This window comes from Theropithecus gelada, chromosome 5 (assembly GCF_003255815.1).
Source record: "Theropithecus gelada isolate Dixy chromosome 5, Tgel_1.0, whole genome shotgun sequence".
NCBI lineage: Eukaryota > Metazoa > Chordata > Mammalia > Primates > Cercopithecidae > Theropithecus > Theropithecus gelada.
In genome coordinates, this window is record NC_037672.1 from 117,772,965 (window position 1) to 117,785,203 (window position 12,239).

At 34.6% G+C, this 12,239-nt stretch overlaps 1 protein-coding gene across 3 annotated transcripts in view; it reads right to left on the minus strand.

Moving 5' to 3' along the window:
* Positions 1-2,481: 2,481 nt before the first annotated feature.
* Positions 2,482-12,239, minus strand: part of PRDM5 (PR/SET domain 5) — a 225,474-nt gene continuing 215,716 nt past the window's right edge. For 2 of the 3 annotated variants that reach the window (XM_025386764.1, XM_025386763.1), the window contains one exon: positions 2,487-5,850. Coding sequence is in view for 2 of the 3 variants with exons in the window: in XM_025386763.1 (XP_025242548.1) it covers positions 5,686-5,850 (165 nt within the window). In the remaining variant the exon portion in view is untranslated. Of the gene's footprint in view, positions 5,851-12,239 lie in introns of all 3 variants that reach the window. The other variant, XM_025386762.1, reaches the window with a different exon arrangement.

Consider the following 12,239-nt stretch of genomic DNA (forward strand, 5'->3'; position numbering starts at 1 on the left):
CTTTTTTTTTTTTTTTTTCTGGAGAAAGCTATGTACTGTATTTGCCAGGTGGAAGATGAGAAGCAAACAGTTATTTTACTTATGTGGTGAGCCTTTTGATTAGAAGTAAGGTCTGGAGATTTCCTACATTTCAGTAATAAAACCAGAGAAGTCAAAAGTAATGATTGGTTAATTTCCACACAGTTGGATTTTTCTAAATTCTTTTTTTTCTCTGTTGCCCACGCTGGAGTGTAGTGGCGCGATCTTGGCTCACTACTACTTCTGCCTCCGGGGTTCAAACAATCCTCCTGCCTCAACTGAGTAGCTGATATTACAGGCAAGATTACAGGCATGCACCACAATGCCAAGCTAATTTTTGTATTTTTGGTAGAGATGGGGTTTCACCATGTTGCACAGGCTGTTGTCGAACTCCGGGGCTCAAGTGATCTGCCTACCTCAGCCTCCCAAAGTGCTGCGATTACAGGCATGAGCCACTGCGTCCAGCCTCAAAATTCTTAATTACTACATGTAGTAATCCACAAAGGGACTCATCAGTTTGCCAATTTAAATAAAAGTGTTGTAATCAATTAAATGTGGCATTGCTCCCCATCTCCATACTCTTTATATGCCTACACAGCATGGGAACTATATAGTTTGCTTCTATGTCATTAACATTTACTTTCCAACATTTTTTTGTCCATTAAAGGCAATTTTGCTTCTTCACATGCTAATAATTACTTTAGAAAATAAAAAATATAGAGTTGGGGTCAATGTACTTCATGTTTTTATGCTGCTTTATCAAATACTAAGGAATAAATAGATAATATAATTGTTAACAACTAATTCCAATAATGAATTCATTCAGCTTTCAATGTTTTACTATACATGTGTCCAGATAAATTTCATATGTTAGGTATGAGGCACCAGAATTCTCTGAGTAGAGTCTCCAATACAAGCTCAGGCCACCATCCAAACGAGGCGAGATGAGACTGTGAGAAAGGCAGGACAAAGCCATCATCGCGGACTGAAAAGCACTCAACTCAGTGTTGTCAGACAGGATAAAAAATAAGAAATCCTAACATCAGTTTATTTTAAAAAATGTAAAATTTTCATATAATCACAGAAAAGCTTTCAGTAGAAAAATGAAAAAAGACACGCCAGTCAAACATTAAAGGAAAAGCTATCAGATAAAATTAAGGAAAAAAAGCATTATTAGATGGTCTGTAAGAAGACAAAATCAAAAAATAGTAATGGAGTGATTCACGTATCCACGGTGACCTGGGATTCTTTTCATTTTTATACTATTTTAAAGAGACAAACTGATATTTTTTGAATTTTTTAAGTGTACCTAATTCCTAGTAGGTCTACAGTTTCTCTTGTCAGGAGCAGTGATATTTTGTTTGAACTGTTTTGCATTGATTTAGATGATCAAGCTTAAGTGGTCCTATATCCTTTCTTAATTGTAAACATATGCATTATTGACATAATTGAACATCTTAGTTTCCTCCTACCATGTAATATGCAAAGGTGGCATGGGTTCAAGGACTAAGACCTTATTCTAATTGGCTAAAAGTTTGCACGATTAGGAAACTAAACACGCTAATCAAATATTTAGGTAACTAAATATATTTTTTAATTTCAGGAAACTAAATATTATATATTTTCTAACTAAGTATGAACGTTTGTTTCAGTATTGTGTTAAGAATTTTTTTCAAAGGAAGAAAAGGAATTTGGACACTGGATCAGCAGCATTATTTTAGTATATAAGATAGCTATTACATTCCAGACTATTTCCTGGGCCTAGAATATCTAGAATATTTTAACATGCCCACAATGAAGGTTTCAGAGTTAATTTTTTATTCTGTCATACAACAAATTAACAATGTGTAGGGTGATAATACAGTTTTAGGCCCAAGCTAGCTAAGGCTATGAGTCAGTTCCAAAGAACTAGTGCCTCAGCTGATTCTGAAAAATAAAAGTTAAATGAATGCATAATTTCTAAATCCATTATTCAAATGATTATTTTTTGTATCAAGAAAATCTCACAAGATTGGGGCAACATCAAAATGATAAACATAACTTTAAAAAAAAGGAATACCTGAAACATTTGCCATAACTTTTATTACCCATAAATTATATTTGTGAACATCAAGTTATTTTTACGTAAGATGCTACTATATCAGGTTTCACTCATTCTTAGTTATCAGGTTTCATTCATTCTTAGTGATGTTCCTTTTCACATTGTTCTCTGAATAACCAGGAATGAGAAGAGAGGCAAGGAAAATGCTGTCTCTTATAGCCCTGAGACCAACTTGGCTCAACTTCAGAGGTACTTTGCAGATTGAAAACACTTGGATGTATAAAGTATAAAAGCATGAGGTCTGGAGGTAATGGCAATTACAGTTCTTTCATTCATCAAAAACAACTTTAAAGCATTCATTTGGATTTTACCATAGAATGGTACTATAGTTCTATAGTAAAATAAAATGCTAACACCAAGTCTGGTAGTGACTTATATAGATTTATTATAGATTTATAATAAAATAAAAATGCTATTGGAATTTTATATTTACACATGCTCCATTTATATACACGCAAACAAATGTCAATATCAATGGTAAAATTTTAGGGTTTTAAAGAGGCACATTTCCTCCTACCTACCCACCTCCATATATTCATTACTCTAAGATGAGTTTTCATAAGCAACATTTAGATTTGTGAAGGAAAAAAATGAATATTTCTAGTACCTATCCTCTTTCCTTTCAGACTTTTGTTTGAGAAAAGAAGCAGCACATAAAATCTAAAACAGAAACTAAGGCTGTAAGACCTTCTATAATACATATTCACACTCATGCATGAGTTGACTGCAATAGGTCAGAAGATATTTGAGCAAAGTAATGCACTTACATGTATATGCACTGCATATAAGTGATACTCTTCAGACAGACACACACACACACAGAAACACACACTCATGTTTCTTGAAAGCAACATGTTAACTATACTATGTAACGCCAAGAATGTATCACCAAGAATACTTTTATGGTGCAACTGCTGATTATAATTAACCAATAAATACCTCTATATAGCCAACAACACACCATGAAAAGGAAAACAAAAGCCAGTTATTGTGAAACAAAGACAAATTAAAGATACATAAACATCTTGAGTGTTAATATACAAAGAAGACACTTATTATAAAAGGGTATCTGAACCCACCTACATTATTGAACGTCTCTTAAATTTACTTAGCCAATTTCTAAGTCTCAATTACTTAGACTTTATAGGCACCCAAGAGTCTGGTCTTTTCGCAAGAAAATACCCCAGCCAAAATCTTTCACAGCAGGAAACAAAAGACATTTCAAAGTAGGTACCTGTACTTCAGCTTGTCTGTAAGACTTTTCCTCTATGATTATCTACGCTTTCAATTGATCAGTCATGCCTAGTCTCTTTTTTTGGTTATTACTAAGTAATTTAAAAGTTTTAGCAAGCAAATGCTAATATATCTGAAACTATCCATGAATACTTGTCTTTTGGATAAAAATTACAACAAAATTACACCATACAAATAGTCTTCTAAGGCCTTATTTTGGTTTCAGTCCTCTGAAGAGACAGTGGTATACCACTCTCTGGCACAGGTCCTTCTACACCATTTTCTAAAGATTTCCTTGTCTATAAACCTTCAGCAGGATAAAGCCCAGCACCTTTTCCCTGTCCATTTACTCCACAGCATAGCGACACCACAGTTTTCAGGGTAATTTCTCCAGCAGCCATGTGAACTGTGACTCGCTGAGATTACACAAAATTGGTATTTGGACTCCTTTCAAGTTTTACATTCATCACATAATCGGGATATAAAGCATCCCATATAGAGAAAGCAGCATTCAAAGGAATATACAGGATGTGTTTAAATAATACACACTACCAAATTTTACAGCTTTTTTTATATTCAAATGATATTAAACACACTATCATGTTAAAATGAAAACACTTTAGATCTAAAAATATATTGTTGAAACAAATGATATAGTGAGAAACAAGACCAAAATTTATTTTTATAAAATACAGTCTATAATTTCAGATACAAAATACTACATATAACTATACTTAAATATCTTCTAAATTATAATTTTAGGATTTATATTTTTAAAAGTTATCTCTTCTGAGTTTCAAATTTAGTATTTTACAACATTCAAATGTCTACATTGAATCTTTATGTTTCTTTTTAAAACTGGAATTGGGCATGAATACAATTCTAAAATGAGATTCCTGAAGTCAAAGAACTGTGTCTCAGAGAACCTTTCTCTTTAACTCATTAGAATCAAATAACTTCCTTAAAACTACACTTCCTTTCTTTTGACTGGGCTTCAGTTAGAGAGGTTCATGAGTTGGGCTTCATTTTAATGTTTTTCTGGTTTTTGGATATTCCTCTAGGTTATTTTGACATCACTATTACATTGTATCATATCATCTCTCCAAACAAGCTGTTCATTGTATGTTGCTGTCAAGTATTTTGCTGAAATATAACCTTCTAAAGGAAGAAATTATGCTTCTTGCTTCAATTTTCCTTAAGCATCAGTGACAATTTCAATCATAACAATTGCCAGGTTTGTACTTTGTATTCTGGATTCCTAATTATATGGGATGATTGAAGGTAATTCAAAAGTGTTTCAGAATTACCTACTGCCAAGATTCTGGAAAATGTCTTTTGCAAAATGGAATGTTAATGCTCTGAGGACTGTATCTGCACTAACACATTCTGTGCACTTTTATGGAAGGAGAGCGGAAAGGGCTGTGTTCATCATAACTAATGTGGAAATGCCACTATTGTTCTGCCATTCTGTCAGCAAATACGGAGAATCTATTTGGTTTCTATTTTTAATTATATATATATTGGTATACTGCTAATGTCTAAAGCTAAATGGTCTAAATTCAAGAGGGGTTGCCTGATGAATATTTAAATGTGATGGTCATTTTTGTGTAGAATTTATAAAAGTATTCCAGACCATGAATGTTTGCATCTGAATGATGAGAGTAAATAATGTTTCCTAAGAATTCTCTAAAATGAGCAATATTTTAATAGATGTTTTAGTTATCAAACATCTCTTTATTTTAAACTCATTTGTTGCACAGAGCTATTAGTTAAGCTCAACTCTTTTTGTCTTATAAAATAGCAAGTATTTATTTTCCTATCAAACTTGAGTCTTTGATAACTTTTTCTTACCCTAATCTGCAAAGAAATAGTTGGATATCTTGATTTATTTCTATTTAAATTGGTAAAACCAGCTGCAACAACTGGTATTTGCAACTGAGTGCGCACACACAGACACATACAGACACACAGACACACAAAGAATAACAATAAAATGAAAAGGCCTATTAGGGAAGTATATTAATAAACTTCATTAAAGAGGGATGGCCAAGAAAGAGGGCCATAACTCCTTTCTCCATTTTTATAAGATGGAGCACAAGTTGCATTTTGCAAGGCTATGGAGTTGTATTTTTTTTTTCCATTTATACCATTTCTTGGTAAAAGTAAGACTTTTTTTGGTTGCATACACATCTACAGACTCTAAATGTAGGCAAATAAGAACTATGAGACCAGTAAGTCACTTTTGGCTACTTCTGTTATGCTGATCAGGTGAGAAAAATCTGGGATTCATATTAGGAGCCCTTCTGAATAGTTTAATTCCTTTACAGCCCCCATTAGCTGTCAGCTACACCATGGATATTGTCCATGTGCACTTTGAGGTAGTCATTCCTTGTAAACTTCTTATGGCAAAACTGGCATTCTGCCAGTGGACGATTGGGATTATGAGTCATCTTGTGTCGAATCAGCATTTTCTTCAGGCTAAAAGCCAAGTCACAAACCTAGAAAAGACCCAAAGACCAACCATATTATACTGAAAAACCTGAAGATACAACAATTTATCATTTATACAATACACATTATGCAAATTCCTACTATCAAGTATGCAGTAACAGGCATAAAAACAAAAAGCACTCTTGGAATAAACAAAATTTAACACCCACACTATTGGGCAAAGAAAATTAATAAGAGTTACTGCATTTAGTCGGTGTCCTTTGTACCCCAATCACCCTTCCCTTTTCCCAGCTGCCGGATTTAAACATCTCCAGAGAAACCCCTGGCAACAATCCCTTTCTTATCCTAATGGAATGTATTTGCCATTTCATATTAAACTATTTAAGCAAAATGCTTTATGGTCTAGATGGCATCTCTCTCTATAACATAAATGGCATAAGACATTTCTCACCAGTGATCCCTTCAGTTTAGTACCACTTGTGAAATGAAAAGCTAATGCTGCTTTAAGTATCATAAGCAGAAATTTATTACTCACTGTTTCTTTTCTTTATTTCTTATTATATACACTTTGTTTAACTAAGGAAGGTAACAAGTTTATTTCACATGAGCTCTGCCACATTCCCACCTGGTTCAACATGCATTAAACAGCCCCATAACTAAAAATATTAACACAAAAAAATGCAAGGCACAACTATCCAAGTTACAAAAAAAGATGGAATTTAAAGTTTGATATTATTCACAAAAATTCCACTGACATGAAACTCTTCAAAACCATATCTGTTGTGAAATAAGACATGTTAAATAACGTGAAAACACCATGAAAAATATAATGAGAGAGGAAATGGCTTGTAAAAATACTGTAAAGAAAGCTGGAGTTTTAAATGAGGTTAGGCTTGGGAAAATCTTACAGTAAAACAAAACGAAAGAAAACAAAAAACCCTTGCCCTTTTTCTTTATGGAGGAAAGAAGATTTACATTCACAGCAATAAGAAACCCAGAAAGGCTCAAGGCCTTAATTGGGTAAGGAGAGGGTAATCCAATAATAATGAATTTTGACACAGAAGTAGCAGTATAGTGCGGTATAAAGAAAATAGGCTTTAGAGTCTGATCACTTTCTAAGGAAGCCTGCTCTGACCTCCCAATTTAAAACTGAAGCCTGTTATCCTTTCTGGATTCCCTTTACTCTCTTCAAATTTACTTTTTACATAGTACCCATCACTTTCTGTCCCACTGTAATTTACCTACTCTCTTGTTTAGTGTCTCCCTCTGCTCACTAGAGTCTCAGCTCCATGAGAGCAGGGATCTTCCTGTATTTTATTCCCTTATGTACCCTAAAGGGTACAACAATTTTTGTAGAGTAAGCACTCAATAAGTATTTGTTGAAGAACCACCTCGAGTTTGAATACTGACTCTACTATTTACTAAGGAAATTAAATGGACCAAGTATGCCTTTTAACTTTAGTTCCCTCACCTGTAAAATGACAATGTACTTACCTCGTTGGATTATTAAGATTAAATAAAATACTCTGTGTAAATAAGGGCTATACTGCAGACACTCAATAAATGTCAGTGTACATTTTTTTTTCTCTTTCATCTTCCTCAGCAGATTGGAAAGAATAGACAAATGTTAACGAGAGGGAGGCAAGGCCAGCACAAGTGGAATACAAAGAAAACACCTCTGTTCCAAAGAGTGGCAGTTCCCTGGAATATACAAGTGACTTTGCAAACAAACAATTTCTCAAAACAAATACAATGCAGCCAGTTCATCTCAGGAAATAACATTTTTCTTTTGGAATAGCTTGTAAGCATAAGGTTTGTAACTCAATACCTTTGAGGCAACTGTAAAACAAAGCCAAGCCCATGTTGCAAAAATCAGAGGAAAAGGGTAAAGACCCAGGAAACATGCAACAGCATAACATATGATGACAGACTGTAAAGTATGTAAATTATAATAATCAATACAAAAGTATTAAGTACCCTTATTAAAAGATAACTTTCAATTAGGGTAAAAAGCAAACTACAAACACATACATACTGTACTTAAGAAATACGTTTACAAAATAATAACACACACACAAACACTATTTTAAAAGAGGGATTAAAATGTGCATGAAACTACATAAAACGAGGCTGATAGAATGTAATGGATACTCAGTAGTACTTCCTCAAAAGAATCTTGGAGAGACAGAGAGACAGCAAACCTTTGAAGAACCAGGAGTATCACTTGTATGAATGTCTCCTAGTCAAAGATTTATATACAGGATGCTCATACAGACTCATATATAAAAGTGAAAATTACAAACAACTTACTTGGCCAATTAAAGTTAATAAGCAGAATCACTTTGATATAATCAGACTCAGAAATATTTTTCAGCTGTTAAAAATATTAATTTTTTTTTTTTTTTGAGTCAAGATGTTGCTCTGTTGCCCAGGCTGGAGTGCAGTGGCACAATTTTGGCTCACTGCAGCCTCGACCTCTCTGGACTCACATCTTAGCCTCTGGAGTAGCTGAGACTACAGGCAGATGCCACCATGCCCAGCTAATTTTTTTTTTTTTTTTTTTTTTTTGTATTTTTTAGCTATGAGATTTTACCATGTTGCTCAGGCTGATCTCAAACTCCTGGGCTCAAGTGATCCTCTTGCCTCAGTCTCCTAAACTGCTGGGAAAACAGATGTGAGCTATCACGTGCGGCCAAGATAGTAATTTCAAAAATACTTAAAGGCAAGAAGAAACATAAAGAAAGGAAAGCAGAATAATAAGATCAATGTAACTTAGTCTACAATATTGAAATAAAAATTATAACTGTATCTGTATTAATAAGTATATGAAGGAAATGTCAATAGATTAATATTAGCTGACATCGGTTGGAAAATTGGGGATTTTTTTTGTCTTCTTTTGTCTCCAAATTTCCTCATTCATCTCTAATTAAAAAGTACATTTTTATAATCAGGAAGTATTATTTTGGAATGAAAAAATGCAGTTAGTTGGGTGATGGTTCCATGTTCACTTAGCAGCAAGTCCACTCACATCAGACTTCTGCCTTGGACTTCTTAACTCTCCAAACAGCTCTCTGAAATGTTATGGATGATCTCTACATTGCTAAATCCTGGCACTTTTGAGCTCTCATTTAACATGAATTCTTAGCATCATTTGACATACATGACCACTTTCCCCTGTCATTCCTTTAGTTTCTATAATGACCTACTCTCCTTGTTTTCCTTCTAATTATCTGGCCTTTATTCCCTTTTGTTTTCTGGAATAGGCCCTTCCTCCATCCTAAGTAAGTCAGTTAGGATTTCAGTGCCCAATCCTTGGCTTTCTTCTCCATTCACTAGGTATTTTCTCCTCTGGTGATCTCAATCATATTCATACCTTTTGTTACCACACATATGGAGATCACTAGCAAGTAATATTTTTAGTGCAGTCCCCCTTCTGCTCTCAACAGTGGAGTACTTAACTGACCACTTGGATAGTTCACTGGTACTCCAAACTTCCTATGTCTAAAACTGAACTCAGAATTCTTGTCTCTCAAACCTAAGTCTCAAAAAATGGTCCGACCCTCCATCTGGTTTGACTGCAAATGTGGCAGTCAACCTTTACCCAATGTCTCACTCTCCTCATCTGATCCAATCAATTACAAAGTTCCACCAGCTCTTCTTTGCACATCTTTCTCAAAGACATGAAGGCATCTAATCGTCTCCATGTCCACTGCCACCACCTTAGTCAGAGACACTGATTACTCAGACCAGTGCTTCTCTCTCACTAAGAAAATGTTTCAGCATGCAAGTGTAGTATCTGTATTTTTAAATAAAACATACATATGCACTACTGTATTTATATATTATATTAAAGACAGACAAAATTTTGATGATAAAGACAAAATAAATATTTTAATGCTAATTTAATATTTATGGCTTTATATTTTCACTAGGCAAGATTTTAAGATGGGATGCATATTTAGGGCCGGAGTCATCCTTAACAAATGTAAAGGCAAGATGTCTCCTTAATAATTTCCATTTTTGGCTTATTTCTCATCACATATGATGATGTCACTATATTTTATCTCAAATTGCTACTAGTAGTATTAACTCTGCTTTCTTTTCGTTACCTTCTGTTTGTATCATTAGTATTATTTTCAATCTGTATTTCTGTACAGGCTTCTTTTAGCCACTTGTTCATTTTGTAAGCATTACTTTATTTAAAAACAAATAATATAATCCATATCTCTGTTAACCCAAGAGACACAAATTGCAATCCTAAGAGTGCACTGAAAGCAAACAACTGCCTCGGGACTGTCAGCCAACCAGCACCAACGTAGAATTGACCTTCTTCCCTTGGATCACACGTGATACTGCACCTTAGAAGAGACCAGCCAGCAGTGCCCAAGCCAGGGCGCCAAAGTTAAATCTTCTGTTTAATGATAATAAAGTTTAATTGTGTTCCTGTTTTTAAAATAGCCACATACAAAAAGTACTGAGGAATACATCTAACCAAGGAGGTGTTCTACTTTACAAGTAGAACTATAGAACACTGCTGAAAGAAATCACAGATGATACAAACAAATGGGAAAATATTCCATGCTCAGAGATTGGAAGAATCAATATCATCAAAATGGCCATACTGCTCAAAGCAATCTACAGATTCAATGCCGTTACTACCAAATATCAAACAACCAATATCATTTTCCACAGAACTAGAAAAAATTATTCTAAAATTTATACAAACCAAAAAACAAACAAACAAACAAACAAACAAACAAAAAAACGCCCTAATAGCCAAAGCAATCCTAAGCAAAAAGAACAAAGCTGGAAGTATCACATTACCCAATTTCAAACTATAAGGCTACAGTAACCAAAACAGCAGGATACTAGTACAGAATCAGACACATATACCAATGCAACAGAATAGAGAAGCCAAAAATAAAGTCACACACCTACAGCCATCTGATCTTTGACAAGGTTGACAAAAATAAGAAACAGGGAAAGGGCTCCCTATTCAATAAACACCTATTGAATAAGCACTGGGATATTGGCAAACCATATGCAGACAAATGACACTGGATCCCTACCTTTTAACATATACAAAAATTAACTTTAAGATGAATTAAAGATTTAAATGTAAGAGCTCAAACTATAAAAATCCTAGAAGAAAACCTAGGAAACACCATTCTGGACAGAAGTCTTGGGAAATAATTTATGACTAAATTCTCAGAAGCAATTGCAACAAAACAAAAGATTCACAAGTGAAACCTAGTAAAACTAAAGAGCTTCTGCATAGCAAAACAATCAATAAAATAGACAACTGACAGAATGAGAGAAAAATATTCACAAACTGTGTATCCAACAGTTCTAACATCCAGAATCTGTAAGGAAATTAAACAGTTGAATAAGCAAGAAACAGTCCCATTAAAAAATGCAACTGTAGTATCTGTATTTTTAAATAAAACATATATATGCACTACTGTATTTATATATTATTGCAAGAGACATTCACAAACACTTCTCAAAAGAAGACATATAAGTGGACACAAACATGAAAAAATGCTCATCATCACTGATCATCAGATAAATGCATATCAAAACCACAATAAGATATCATCTCACACTAGTCAGAATGGCTATTGTTAAGAAGTCAGCCGGGAACAGTGGCTCACACCTGTAATCCCAGCACTTTGGGGGGCCAAGGAGGGCAGATCACCTAAGGTCAGGAGTTTGAGACCAGCCTGACCAATATGGAGAAACCCTGTCTCTACTAAAAATGCAAAAATTACTGGGTGTGGTGGCGGGTGCCTGTAGTCCCAGCTATTGAGGAGGCTGAGACAGGAGAATTGCTTGAACCCGGGAGGCAGAGGTTGCAGTGAGCTGAGATCATGCCACTGCATTCCAGCCTGGGCGACAGAGTGAGACTCTGTTTCAACAACAAAAAAACAAAAACAAAACAAAACAAAAAACAAAGAAGTAGAAAAAACAACAGATGCTGGTGAGGCTGCAGAGAAAAGGGAATGCTTATACACTGTTGAAGGGAATGTGAATTAGTTCAGCCACTGTGAAAAACAGTCTGGACATTTCTAAAAGAACTTAAAACAGAACTACCCTTCAACCTAGTAATCCCATTCATTACTGGGTATACATGCAAAAGAAAACAAATCATTCTACCAAGAAGACATACGCACTTGCGTGTTCATTGCAGCACTATTCACAATAGCAGAGACATGGAATCAACCTAGGTGCCATGAACAGTGGACTGAATAAAGAAAATGTGGTGCATATACACCATGGAATAGTATGCAGCTATAAAAAAAGAATGAACTCATGTCCTTTGTAGCAACATGGATGCAGCTGGGGGCCACTATCCTAAGTGAATGAATGCAGGAACAGAAAACCAAACACTGCATATTCTCTCTTATAAGTGGGAGCTAAACATTGACATAAAGGT